Here is a 14,403-nt window from a genome sequence, read left to right on the forward strand (position 1 = left end):
TTATGTCTGAAAATAGAGAATGAGAAATCAGTAGGCCCAACATGTGCTCAATGTAGCAGTTCATTGAAATACAATGCCTTCAGAGACAGAGCAAATGTGGCGAATGAGATTTCACCTGCGTGGTGCAGTTGACCCCCCAGACCAGTTGGCTCTGGTGGGATTCTCCCGAGTGGCAGTGCGCTGTGACCATCCTCAACTTGATGATTTGTGAAATTGATCTTTATCTGCTGCGGGAGCTGCAGCTGCCTCTCGGGTGGGCTGTGAGGGTCCAGGGTGGGCAGCCCGCCAGAGAAAGTCAGGCCTGTGCGGACTGCTACGCAGTGGAGCTCTGAGGCTCTATCCAAGCTGGAGATCTTGCTCTTTAAACGATTGACTTCAGACTCCTAAAGGCAAGAAAAATACTCTAAACGTATAAGTTAACCCAGATACAGTTACAGGTAGCTTTTTTCCCCACGTTCTGTAACACTCGTGGATTACGTTAAGGAATAGGTCTTAGTCATGAATCAGATGGGAAAGACCTGTTGTTACTCTACCTTGATGAGTAAGGCCTCGCTGGTACTCTGCAGCAGCTTCTCACGGGTCTGCAGTTCAGCCAGCAGGGCGGTGCTATTGCCCTGGGTCTGCTCCAGCTGGGCCCTAGTGTGCTTCAGGTCAGAGGTCAGCTGGTCCTGGGAGAGGCGCAAGGTGCTGCAGACGCACTCTGAGGCCTTCAGCATCTCCGCCTGGCTCTCCTGCAGCGCCGACAGCTGAACAACATCCCAATGACACAGTATGTCACAGTCACTGCCATATTCCTTAAACCTCACCATCACCGTAGCACAATTGTCATGGCTAAGGTACCCCGATCCAGCCCGTACAACACACAACCATACAAATAAGATGATTCGTAGTATTATAAGGTTCTAGGCCGTGCCTCGTTCAGATGGAACCTTCTGAGTGTGTCCAGCTCCTGCCTGAGGGATGACACAGCGGTCCTCAGCCTAGCCTCTGTCTGTGCCACCTGGTCCACCATCCTGGCCAGCTCCTCCTCCAGACCCCTCACCTGGTTCTCCTGCAGGACAGCCCCCCCCCCCCGTCCACCAAAGAACCAACCAGCACCATCATCCACCACACTCCCACACAGACACCACGCCCTCATCCCTCATCGTACTCAAGCACACCTGTGCGCTGAACAGTGGGATCGTATAAATCCTCAGCAATTTGGATTTAGGTAAGAGAGAGCGATGTAGTGTAATGATGTGTGTTGAGTGCGCTGTGCTCGTGTCAAACCTTTTCCTGGGCAAAGCGAGCGCTCTCCTCCAGCTGTAGAGCCAGGCTCTCACAGAGACTCCTTGTCCCCTGGAGGTCTTGCTCAGTCTGCTGCAGTTTCTCCCGACACGCACGCAGGTGCTGGCCCTGAACCATGGCTTCCTGGTGGTAAAACGTAGACTGTATACCCAGCTATACCCAAAAGGGATTTGATAAACAAGAAAACAAAATAATTTTGCCACGGGAGATATAACGGCGGATGAAGCGGATGAAGATGGATGGATTGGATGGATGGAGATATAAATAAGACATCCATCCATCCATCCATCCATCGTCATCCGCTTATCCGGGGTCGGGTCGCGGAGGCAGCAGTTCCAGTAGGGGGTCCCAGACATCCCTTTCCCTAGCAGAATCAACCAGCTCTGCCTGGGGAATCTTTAGCCACTCAGAGGCCAGTGCGGATCTGGTCCTGGGTCTACCCCGCGGCCTCCTCCCAGCCGGACACGCCTGGGACACCTCCCTAGGGAGGTGCCCAGAAGGCATCCTCACTAGATGCCTGAACCACCTCAACTGGCTCCTTTCGACTAGTGTTGTCATGATACCAATATTTGACCTGCGATACTATACCAGCCAAAGTATCACGATACCAAGTAGTATCATGATACCGCTGCATTTACATTTGTATTTTATTTTTATGAATGTGCAATGTATTTAAAGTACATTACAATACAGTGTAATCACTTTATACGAGTGGTGCATGAATAATATGCATTTAATGCGTTACATTGTAGCTCTACAGGTAAGTAAAAAGATATTATGCATATTATGAATTATTAGAATCTGGAATTATTGGAATCCACGTGCTAGGATGGATTATTAGAATGCTTAGCTGCACACAACGTTTATGTGTAAAAGCAGGAAGGTAATAAAGAGAGATACATAGACACGATAGACACAGCCAATTGTTCCGGTGATGTGTTTTTGTCTGTCTCTTAACTGCCATGCTGTAGCCCCTGTCACAGCCCTGACAGTGCATCCTGTTCTTGCCCACGCATGCCAGACATTCCAGCAGCACTCCTCACACCTCAAACCAACCCAAGCCGTAGCAGAGGTCTAATCAGGCCTGCATGCCCTTTCCCCTGTACAGTCCTTCCAGTCCTGAGGTTTAGATACATAAGATTCAATAAGCAATGTGCATGGTAATGTTGGAAGTTTGGTGAAATAGATTGATGTGTGTTATTATATTATATTATATTGTATTTGTCTGTTTTATATTGTTAAGCACTTTGGTGGAACTTTGGTTGTTAAATGTGCTATATAAATAAAGTTGACCTTGTGTGTGTGTGTGTGTGTGTGTGTGTGTGTGTGTGTGGGGGGGACTAGCTGTGGACTGGTTGTGGTGTAATTATAATTGACTCGTCAGTATGGAAAAGTACAGCAGAAGAACCGATTCGTACGCTCAGTTCTTTCTGAGCAACATTCTGCGCACTTCCACGCTGAAGGGGTTGACGAGCATGTTCAATTATGAAGGTGTGGTTTGGTGGGTGTGTTGTGTCTCGCTATCCTGAGATGAACTCTACTGGGGTTCATCTGTCGTCTGGCACCGTGGAACAGTCGGGCTAAACCCAGCTGGATGTACTGGAGAGACGTCAGGAATGTGACAAGATAGCAGCATGTCTCATTCACTTTCCCAGAATGCCTCATGCCTGTACCTGTTCTAGGTTCTCTTTCCTCTGCAGTTGCGTCCTTATCAACTCAAGCCTCTCACTCATAAACTCCACCTGGCACACAAAAGACATACAGGATAAGCTGATAGCTCAACAGCACCAGGTGCCAGATTATGTCTCACTGTTCACATGTAGATTAATTTATATAATACTGTGCATGACTCTAAAAATAAAACCAAGGTGAGTAGACTTGACCTGCTTCGTCTTCTCCCTGGCCTCTCTCTGGGAAGTCTCCAGCGCCCCCTGCTGGAGGATTAGCTTCTGCTCCAGCTCATGTTTATGACTCTCAACAGCAACTGCTAGCTGACTCAGCTTTAAGGGGACAGCAACACAAATGAATGGTTGAAATGATTCTTTGATGTGGCAAATCATTGTCAGACTCTTCATCTTCTGCAGTAAATTGGATTGGATTAAATGTGTGTGTGTGTGTGTGTGTGTGTGTGTGTGTGTGTGTGTGTGTGTGTGTGTGTGTACCATGCTGCACCTGTAGGGTTTTTTGTTGAAGCTCCTCCTGTCTCTCTCTAAGTGCTGTGTCCTTGTCTATAACCTCCTGTTTCTTCTCCTCCAGCTCCCTACATGTCCGGTCCAGTTCATTCTGAGTCTCACTGGGGGGAGCGCACACACACACACACACACACACACACACACACACACGCAAGCATGTTGTCTCACACGCACACGCACATGCACACACATTGTCATGCACATACACACACACAAACACACACATGCACACACACACATTGTCATGCATACACACACTTGTGTACTACCATGCATAATCTGGGACTAAGGGTGTTCAACAAGAAACACTTGTTCTCAAAATTGTGTAACGTCATGGTAAATGCCGTTCAACTGTAAATTACAGTAAGCTGACACAAAACATTCAATGAACATTTCATCTCACGTTTAATTTCTCCAATAACTGCAATACAAAAGCCATAAGATTAAGAACATCAAAGACGGTGATTATGGACAGCAGCCGATAACCCATGATGACCTTCTGGCATGTGAGGGACCAGCTGAATAGACTGATGATCACATCTTCGCCCCGGGGCGTTAGAGCGTGAAGCGTCAGAGAACTCAGCTGACTCCCACCACAGGGAACAAGAAAACAACAGACAATCGCTCCCTGCGGGGGGTAAAGGCCTGGATAATCAGACAAGTAGGTGTACAGTTATGGTACTGCCCTTTCAGAGAAGCGCTCAAAATATCCCAACTACCGAAATCATACTGTATTAACCCAGAGAGTTGTGAGGCTGGCTGGTAATAGAATATAGTGAATCCATTTCTACTAGGTAATTGCTCAGTTTCACAAACACCTGATACATCTGATCTCTGGGATGCGGACGGACAATCCGAAATAAATCAGAAACTTTTCATAACGGCGTGGAGGGTGCTCAAGAATGTAATCGGGAAATGAGATGAACAGAAGAGCCTTCTCTGAACAGATTTCTTCCCAGAACACCGATCCTGCCGATCATCGCCGAAAGATGGCGCACAGCCTGGTCCTACGAATGATCAGCAGCTCACAGAACAGGCAAAGTAATCAGAAATTACTGCTTCACAGGTGTGAACAAGAGTGGGGAAGTTCACAAGGTTAAAAAAGGGTAAAAATGAACAATTGTGTCCCACAAATGACTCAGACACAATGTTGCATGCGTTTCAGAGCTAACGTTACAGTTATCATATTTTTGGCTTGTCGGACAGACCTTTGATTACCCTCAATCTGGTTTGACTGGAGCCAAATCATAAAAAAAAGAAAAAGAAAAGACAGAAAATAAAGTGCTGGGAAAAGAGTTGACATTTGCACCCCAAATGACTATCAAATAAAAAAAAGAAATAATTAGGACTAATACAAAATTCTGTAATTTCTTCAATAATGGTCCACAGCTACAGTACATGATTGTGCTACAGGTAAAAGTATGATTGTGTTACCAAGCTTTAGATGTTACAGTCCTGATGGTAGTGAGGATGAGAGAAAGGTGAGGAGGACTTGGGAGTGTCCTGGTTTTGTTGGTAAACAACAGAAGTGTCTGAGGAGGGGATGGATCGACGCTGGGAGGACCCTCTGTCCGGCTTGGTTGACAAGGACGTGAGATGTTGTGCCAGTGATTTACATGGATGACGCGGTCACCGGGAGTGCATAGAGGGGCCAAGGCCTCGTCTACAGCCCAGCCGTGCAGGGGGGGGGGGGTACGGTAGGCTCACCTGAGCCCCGCGGCCAGCTTGTCCATGGTGGCTTTGCGCTCCTCGGCTTTCTGCTGCGAGCGACGCAGCACATTGCGGAGCTCCTGCAGGTGGTCCAGCGTGTCCTCCAGCTCACAGTGCACCGTCTTCATCTGGCTCTCCAGCATCTGCGTGTGGTGGAGGGAGTTCCGCCTGTCCCGCCTGTTGCAGCGCACCCTCTGCTCCAGGTCCTCCACTGTCCCAGGCCAGACAACAAGAACAGACAGTTATATACTGTACCAGGACCAGACACAGTTATACTGTACCAGGACTAGACACAGTTATACTGTACCAGGACCAGACACAGTTATACTGTACCAGGGCCAGACACCGTCATGTACTGTACCAGGACCAGACACAGTTATACTGTACCAGGACCAGACACAGTCATGTACCAGGACCAGGAACATACAGTAGGATACTCAGAATCACAGGGGTACTGCAAATCTAGGGGCTGCTAGAACACACTTCAAGATCTGTTTATTAGCCATGTATATGGTTTGACTAGGGTTAAGGCATACGCTGTTGCACAATCAAATATACTACAGTACCTGTGTATGCATAATACACAATCAGAGAAGTGCTTTGATGACTAATTGCAATAGGAACTCCATCAGAACCAAAAAGTATTAATATAGTGTAGGCTACCTCATCATCACACCCAGACACTGCAGTCACATTACCTAGGCTAACACATGATGCTATAGCTCATCCACAAAGCGTGCAGCACACTCAGAGCAGAGATCCAGTGAACGAAGAAAGATTGTGATACAGACCCATGTTGTCGGTACCGTCCTGCTTGCTTTCCGTACCAGACTCGGCCTTCTTCTCCAGCAGGCCCTTGGTCTCCTGCAGCATCTTCTCCATCTTGGCCATCTGGTAGGCCTTGGTGTCGCTGTCTCGCCGCACTCTCAGCAGCTGCTTCTCCCGCTCCGTCAGCTCGCCCTGAAGGTTACTCATGTCCGTCGTTAACTGCCTGCAGCGGACAAACACTGGCGCTCAACAAACAACACGCTCCGGTACACGACGCAGGGGCACTGAACACGTCGGAGCAGTCTGCCGGACTGCTGAACCTTGATTTGAGTGATCCCTCAACACGGGTACGGATGACTACAGCAAGTGTTCTGTTCGGTTGTTGTGCCTGACAGTATTCTACTGTGGGTGCGTTATTCTCTCCAATGGCATTTGTTCCCTTCTAGTCATCTGTGGGGATGGAGATGCTTGTTTATTTTTATACAAGACTAACACATGACAGGAAGTAAGAGCCTTCCCACCAGACCAAGTCATGAGACTGACTTCACTTTGCCCTGCAGCTAACTGACATTCTAAACTTGGAACAGCGCACTGCAAGTACATCTCTCATCTCTTTCGGGGCGGCTGTGTCTCAGTGGTAGAGTGGGTCGTCCGATGATCGTAGGGTCATCGGTTTGAATCCCACTCCGCCTGTCCACATGTCGAAGTGTCCTTGGGCAAAACACTGAACCCCAAATTAATCCCAATGAGCAGGCTAGCACCTTGCATGGCAGCTGCCTCCATTGGTGTGTGAATGTGTGTGTGAATGGGTGAATGAGAGGCCGTTGTAAAGCGCTTTGGGGGTGAGTGAGTGAGTGAGTGAGTGTGAATGAGTGAGTGGGGCGAGTGAGTAGGGGCGGCTGTGGCTCAGTGGTAGGGCGGGTCGTCCAATGATTGTAGGGTCGGCGGTTCGAATCCCGCCTCTTCCTGTCCACATGTCGAAGTGTCCTTGGGCAAGACACTGAACCCCAAATTGCTCCCAATGAGCAGGTTAGCACCTTGCATGGCAGCTGCCGCCATTGGTGTGTGAATGTGTGTGTGAATGGGTGAATGAGAGGCCATTGTAAAGCGCTTTGGATAAAAGCGCTATATAAGTGCAGTCCATTTACTGTGTGTGTGTGTGTGTGTGTGTGTGTGTGAATGGGTGAGTGAGTGAGTGAGTGAGTGTGTGTGTGTGTGTGAATGGGTGAGTGAGTGAATGTGTGAGTGAGCGAGTGAGCGAATGAGCCAGCGCAGTAGGGGGATGGAACTCACGTGACAGAGGTGGAGAGGAGAAGGGCCTCTCTCTCGTGTCTCTCTGCCAGCTGACTGGCCTCCAGGGCTCTCTGCTTACTCATCTTCATCTCCTGGGAGGCTGATGACTTCTCTTTCTCCAGCTCCTTCTCCAGACCGGAGATCTGGGGAGGCCATGGAGAACTGTTAATAGCTAGCAGACAGTAAGTCACTGTGTGTGATTTTATTGTGCCAACAGCATTCCAGATATACAACCCCATACTGTACATGTATATCAGATATATCTTTACTTGCATTTCAACAAACGGTACCTTTTATTCGACGGCTACCCATAAAAGTGAATCAATTTAAACTAGGCTCCATCTGAACAATTCTATTTTTCAAATACACACACAAGCACAGCAAGGTCAGTTGAGCTATTCACAGACACTGCATGATTTTTAAAAATACATAATTTTGTCTTAGGGCTATGTTGCATGACTTTATTTGAAAAAGTGCAGAAACCCGTTGCCTTAGGATAGAATGTCAACAGAGCACCAAAGATGATGAATGTATGTTTAACAGGGCGTCATATTTTACAGTGTAGTTTAGTAGCTTGCCGTGCTATAAGAACTGCTAATTGCATCGATAGAGAAGCACTCCCAGTTCTCTGCATCTCAAACAGTAAACCGGTAGCTCACCGGGTAAGGCGCGCACCATATGAAGACTAGTTCTTTGCACGGCGGACCCGGGTTCGATTCCCGGCTCGGGTCCTGTGCCGCATTTCCTCCCCTCTCTCTCTCCCACATTTCCTGTCTCTCTACACTGTCCTAGACCATTAAAGCCCTAAAAAATATATTTAATAAAAACCAGTAAACTGAGACCCCTCACTCTAGTGCTGGTTGTCCGTGACCTGCTGCTAGTACAGTACCTGTTCCAGGAGCAGGGCCCGTCCGTCCTCCAGCTCAGCCGCTCTGGAGGTGCTCTCCTGCAGCATGGCCTGCTGTCTCTGGACCTGGTACTGCAGCTGCAGGGCCTGCTCGCTGGAGCTCTGGCATAGGTCTGAGCTGCTCCTCACCTCCGCCCTCAGCGCCTCCACCTGGACACAGCGAGGACAAACCACAAACACAACTGCCATCTACAGCCCTAGCTTATTATAACTAACGAAAAAATGAAAACTAGGTGTGAAAAAACATTTCAGTTAACTGAAATAAAAAATAAAAATTAACTTAAATTGTATTGTGTGTTTACAAAACTAACTAAGAGAAACACTGTGTGTTTACAAAACTAACTAAGAAATACATTCAGTGTCCCTGTGCAGAAGTAGCCTGATATGCAACAGATGGTTTGTTTCACATGGAGTGAAACAATGTGAGCTTGCGAGATCAGGATGGTCTCACGAGGCTAGTGCAGAAGAAAAAATAACAAATACTGAAACTAATAAAACTAAACTAAAACTAAGCATTTTCAAAAAATAAAAACTAAACTAAGCTAACAAACCAGATTTGAAAAATAATTGAAAACAAAAACTTAAAACGATATAAAAATAAAAACTAATGAAAAAAGCTAAACTATAACCTTGCTCCATCTACTCCAGGTCTGCATGGATTCCACAAGCCTACACTAGTATGCACCGTGCCACATCATATGAATAAAGTTGGTCCCCTCTATCTCACAACCATACTGTATACTTCCCATTCATCCCGTACAGTTTCAAGTGATTGATTCCGTTTTCATTTGAACAACTGTTAGGTGATCATGTCTTCGCCTAGTTGCTGTGGTGTCCCACCCACCCAACCCTTCAGATTAATTGTGTGATGAGTGAAAAAGAAGAGAGGAAAAGAAGAGAGGGAGAGAAAGAGAGGGGGAATCAGAGACTTCCACGGCCTTTTGCATTCTACCTCTTTGCCTCGTTCGTCCAGCTCTCTGTCATACCGACCCTTAGCTCTCTTTATCCGCTGTATGCAGCTGCTCAGCTCATCTCGGCATGTCGACAAGGCCGTCTCCAGAAGGCTCACCTGGGATCAGAGAAATGAGAGAGCCTGATCAGACGATCTGTATTTGCAATCAGGTTTGGAGATGGGGAGGAGGGACTGTAAACACAATTTCAAAAGTTTCTTTCAGCCTGTGCTGTGTTAGGGGCTGTGTTCTTTCCGCTTGTGCTGTGTTAAGCAAGACACTGAACCCCAAATCACTCCGAATGAGCAGGCTAGCGTGTGTGAATATGTGTGTGAATAGATGAATGCGAGGCCATTGTAAAGCGCTTTGTCCGTTAAGGTAGAAAGGCGCTATACTGTATAAGTGCAGTCAATTCACCGTTTACCATCTGTGTACAGTGTTGGAGAGGGGGACATACCTTGTCTGTGGACTCTGCTACCTGAGCTCTGAGAGCCCTCAAGGTGTCCTGGGCTTGTTTGGTTTTCGTCTCCTTTTCCTGAAACGTAGTGTGACCGAGGGGGTTACTGACGCAGCCAGAGGGCGGAGGTCACCCAGGTAAACAAACGCCGAGACAGAAAACTAGTCACTAGTTCCCCCGGGATTTACAACCATCAGAACGAGGCATTAGCTGTACACCGAGTTGGAATTCTGTCCCTGGGGAAATAAAAAGGCAGGACATGAGGAAACATATGGCCAACATTTACGAACCCACTGAGGAGGAATGTGAAGGGATGTTGGGCAGGCATGTGACAAGGCCAGCTGAATGACTCAGAGAGAGATTGGAGCTGGCTGTGACCCTCCCCCCCCCTTCAGGAACCTGGTACCAAACACTGTACCAAAGAAACGGGGCGGAGCTTGTGTCAAATGACGATGACCATGCGATTGATGACGCCTGAAGATTGGTGCTGCTTCAAACGTCATCCACGTACCGGAAAAGCTTTGAAAGCTACAAATACTGCTACTTTGACAGCATGCTATGATTTCTGCAAACCACCAGATGTCACTTCGGGCGGCTATAGCTCAGTTGGTAGAGTGGGTCGTTCAGTGATCGAAGGGTCAGTGTTTCGAATCCCAGCTCCGACTGTCCACATGTCGAAGTGTCCTTGAGCAAGACACCTAACCCTAAATTGCTCCCAATGAGCAGGTTAGCACCTTGCATGGCAGCTACCGCCATTGGTGTGTGAATGGGTGAATAAGAGGCCATTGTAAAGCGCTTTGAGTACCACTGAGGTGGAAAAGCGCTATATAAGTGCAGTCCATTTACCATTACTTCGGCTCTTTTTCCGGCGCAATCAGGAAGAAGCCCCTAAAGCTGGATAGAGCTTTGTCCGCCCATCCCTAGATACAGGATATCACCCATCCCCTCCTTAACAAGAATTTTAAATGAAAACTTTTTCAATTATATAATGCTCAGTGTGCAATGTTGCTGTTGTTTTTATAGGTTGAGGTGTACAGTGTGTACTTATTGTGTATATTACGTATTTATTTTATTTTATTTAACCTTTATTTATACAGGTAAAATCTAATTGAGACACAAAGTCAAGAGAGACCTGTGTATATTGTAAATACTCATGCGTTTCAGTTCTCAAGCCTGCTTTAACGAGTGTTAAATAAAACTTTAAACTAGAAATGTGAGTTTTCAAAGTGATTTGTGGGCTGTGAGTTTGTGTGTGGTGGAGCAGACCTGTGTGAGCTCGCTGAGGGAGGTGTGAAGTGTGTCTGCTCTCTGCTGGGCCTCTCGTCTCTCGTATTGGGCTGAGGAGTAGTCTTTCTCCAGCTTGGCTAGCTGAGCGCGCCTCTGGTCCAGGGAGAGCTGTAACTACACAGATGGACAGGCCAGTCACATGTTTCTGTCATCTTGACCATGGGTTGGTCCTTTCAACAGTCCAGTGTGAATGAATGGTTGAAAGAAAAGGTGAAAACAAGTAAAGTTAACTCCCTTACTTTCTTGATTTTGTCCTCTTGCTCCGTACACCTCTCAGAGTGAGACCTGTCAGACTCCTCCAACACCTGCTGGAATTCACGGTGTTTTGTGTCCAGAGTGGTTTTAAAGAGCTGGATACTGCTGCTCTTTTCCTACAATGACAGAGTGCAAGGCTTATGCAGAAGCAAACAAACAAACAAAAAAACAGATATCACTATAAGTGTGAAGGATGTACGTGATAACTTCAAGGAACCTCTGTGAACATTGTGTGTGTGTGTGTGTGTGTGTGTGTGTGTGTGTGTGTGTGTGTGTGTGTGTGTGTGTGTGTGTGTGTGAGTGTGTGTGTGACTAGCTGTGGTCAGGTTGTGGTGTAATTAGAATTGACGCATCATTGTGGAAAACCACAGCAGAAGAACCCATTCGTACGCTTCCTTCTTTCTGAACCACAAACAAATATCTATTTCTCACCAGCAGGTTCTGCTCTAGCTCGGTGTTCTTCCCCACAGCCTGCAAGAACTCTGAGGCCTTCTCCTCTAGCTGTTTCTCCATATCCGCCAGATGGGTGCTCTTCCTCTTTAACTGCAACGCAAGACATTCACCACTAGAGGACAGCATACTCGATTTTGCACTTGTCTTATGCTTGAGAGTGTCTATTTTATTCTTTACTCCTTAGTTTATTATAAGTCTATTCTAACCTCTCTCTCTAGATCTGAGATGTGGACTGTCCTCTCCTGTAGCTCGGTGTGGAGTTTCTGGACCTGCTGGTCGCGCTGGACCATGGTGCGCTGCAGGACACACACTTCTTCCTGGACCCGACTCAGTCTCTCCTGCAGGCCGTGAGCCAGAGCTGCCTGTCTGCTTCTCTCCTGCTGCACAGCTTGGAGCACAGGCAGGAGCCGCTGGTACTGCTCCCCTGTCACGCCACGGATACACACACACACACACACCCACACGGACACACACATACACACACACACAAGGACAAACACATGGAAACGCACACACACATGGACACACAAACACACACACGAACATACACACATGGACACACATACACAGACACAGACACACACACACACACACATTACAACCTAAAAATAAAACAGATGACTTGCTGTAGTAATTTACAGCGTACAGGATCAGACAATACAATATCACCTGGCTTGAGATTGAGAACATTGCCAGATGTCCCAGGAGGTAGGCAAGGATTTGAACATAGCGATCCTCCTCCACCCTGGAAAAAAAAAAAAGCACTAACACAGATGGCAACTTATAACTGTAACTATATAGGGTATTGGGTACACTCAATGTACAGGAAGCAAGGGAAGGTGATGTATTGAGGACTGTAAAAAAGAGGGTCGCTAGGCCCCTCACCTCTCTGGGATGGAGCAGGCTGAGGATGGTCTCTAGGCTGGCCAGTTCAGTTTGAAAGCCTTGGATTTCTGCCTGACACTGCTCCAGCTGCTGCTCCTGACTACTGCTGAGCTGCTGGAGGCCCCCGTTCTCCTTCCTCAGCTCCTCCAGATCTCTCTCCGCCGCCTCCCCCTCACTCAGCCTCCTCTCCAGGTCCGAACACCTGGAAGAGGCCTCTTCCAGTCGAGAACGCAAGGCGGACGTCTCCAGACTCAAGGCTTCCATTCTAACCGAGTCCTCCTTCAGCTGGCTTATCGGTTCACAAGAGAAGGTTCAACCCCTTAGTACCACAGTATTCAGCCTTCTGACGATACACACAATCTATCATGGCCATAGTAATCATGGTGGTACCAACAATACTGTATTATATATTATAATATATATATTATATACTACTCTGTGAATACAGTCATTCAGAGGACTTGTGTCAGATATATGAGGACTACCTACCAAATCTGCTGACTCAAATCGGTCCTCTCTTGTTCAAGCTGAGAGCACCTGTTCTCCCATGACCCCTGCTCTTCATCACACTGAATTAGAGCCTCCTTCAGTCTGGCCTCATTTTTCAACACCTAGAAAACAGAATATTTGATTGGATATTTAGTTTGACGCGAGATATGCATGTCATAATAAGCAAATCAAAAGTTGTATCTGAATGATGAGGCTGAAAACGCATTGCATTCCTTACCTTTCCTAATTTCTCTGCCATATTCTCCTTGTAATCTTGGAGAGCCAGTGTCTGCCTCTCTGCATCAATAAGAGCTTCATTTCTTTGCTGTTCAACTCTTTTGGGGGCAAATGGAGGATGGCGTTTTTGCCAGACCACAACATGAACTGAGTGTCCCGCAGAGATCAATACAGAGGTGGAATACATACAGAAGAACATCAACAATTGGTGGCACAGAGCTCTGCTGGCTTAGACACTCATTACCTTATTCCCAGGCCGGCTCTGTCCTCTAACTCGTCTCGCGCCACCATCAACTCCTCCGTCAGCTCGTCGACAAGTCTACTCTTCATGACTAGATCCTCTTGAGTCTCTTCTAGCCTCTCATCTGCCTCTCTAGAAGAGTGAGGAAGGCAGCACAACTGTCACAGCTATTCATATGTGTCAACTCAGTCACTGCTCATGAGCCACACTCCAAGTTACCAAAGCTAGGTTGTTTTCAATTTAAAAGGTTTTAAATACCCTACAGGGTTTTTGGTTTCAATAATCCCCACACAGTTTAATAAGTTCAGCCAGGTGCAGCTTGTCCCTCAGATGAAAATGGAATGTTTGAAAACCTTCTTCTTCCTCACCCCTCTCCCAGCTGGCGGATCCCTGAATCCTACCTGAGTGCTCTCCGTTGGGCCTCAGCTTCAGCCTCCAGGCCCTCTATTTCCTCCTTCATCAGAGACATGTTGGAAGACTTTGACCCCACAGTGGAACCCAGGATCCGTACCTTTCCAAATGTAGGGCAAAAACACAAAACAGCATCTTGATGACAACATGGCAACATCCTTGCAAGTAGGGATAGAATAAGAAGCCATGGAAACCAGATGGAAACCATGCCTGATGATACTCTACATGTCACTTGAATCCTCTAAGGCCTGAACAGTCATGACACTGTACTGCACTGTAAATGCAAGAAAGGAAAACAGTACAGAGGTGTGAGTAGACAGACATGCATCTCATACTTTGGTTTTGGAGCTGGCAAGTTCAAGATGTGCTGCTTCAAGTTCACTGATCAGTTGTCTGTTCTCTAGGGCTAGAGATTCATTCTCTTCCTCCACTGAGCTCAACCTTCTCGCGATCTGTGAGTTTCTGGATTCTAGTTCCCTCATCGAGGGAGTAGGAGTAGGCTGAAAACCACACACACACACACACACACACACACACACACACACACACACACACACACACACACACACACACACACACAC

The 14,403-nt window shown here is 47.2% G+C and overlaps 1 protein-coding gene across 1 annotated transcript; it reads right to left on the reverse strand.

Annotated features, from left to right (window-relative positions):
- On the reverse strand, positions 1–14,304 carry LOC311313722 (coiled-coil domain-containing protein 18; the record flags this gene model as incomplete). The annotated part of the gene is made up of 24 exons (XM_084443899.1): positions 1–6; positions 198–383; positions 534–746; positions 914–1,051; positions 1,270–1,410; positions 3,171–3,287; positions 3,460–3,580; positions 5,187–5,400; positions 6,017–6,180; positions 7,251–7,393; positions 8,140–8,307; positions 9,110–9,226; positions 9,565–9,642; positions 10,831–10,965; positions 11,091–11,222; positions 11,539–11,649; positions 11,793–11,983; positions 12,229–12,304; positions 12,445–12,733; positions 12,934–13,055; positions 13,172–13,268; positions 13,415–13,543; positions 13,813–13,922; positions 14,158–14,304. The coding sequence occupies 24 exons, from the start codon at positions 14,302–14,304 to the stop codon at positions 1–3; spliced, it is 3,345 nt and encodes a 1,114-aa protein (XP_084300025.1).
- Between the last annotated feature and the right edge of the window lie 99 nt (positions 14,305–14,403).

This window comes from Borostomias antarcticus (genome assembly GCF_949987555.1).
Source record: "Borostomias antarcticus genome assembly, chromosome: 10".
Taxonomy (NCBI): Eukaryota; Metazoa; Chordata; class Actinopteri; order Stomiiformes; family Stomiidae; genus Borostomias; species Borostomias antarcticus.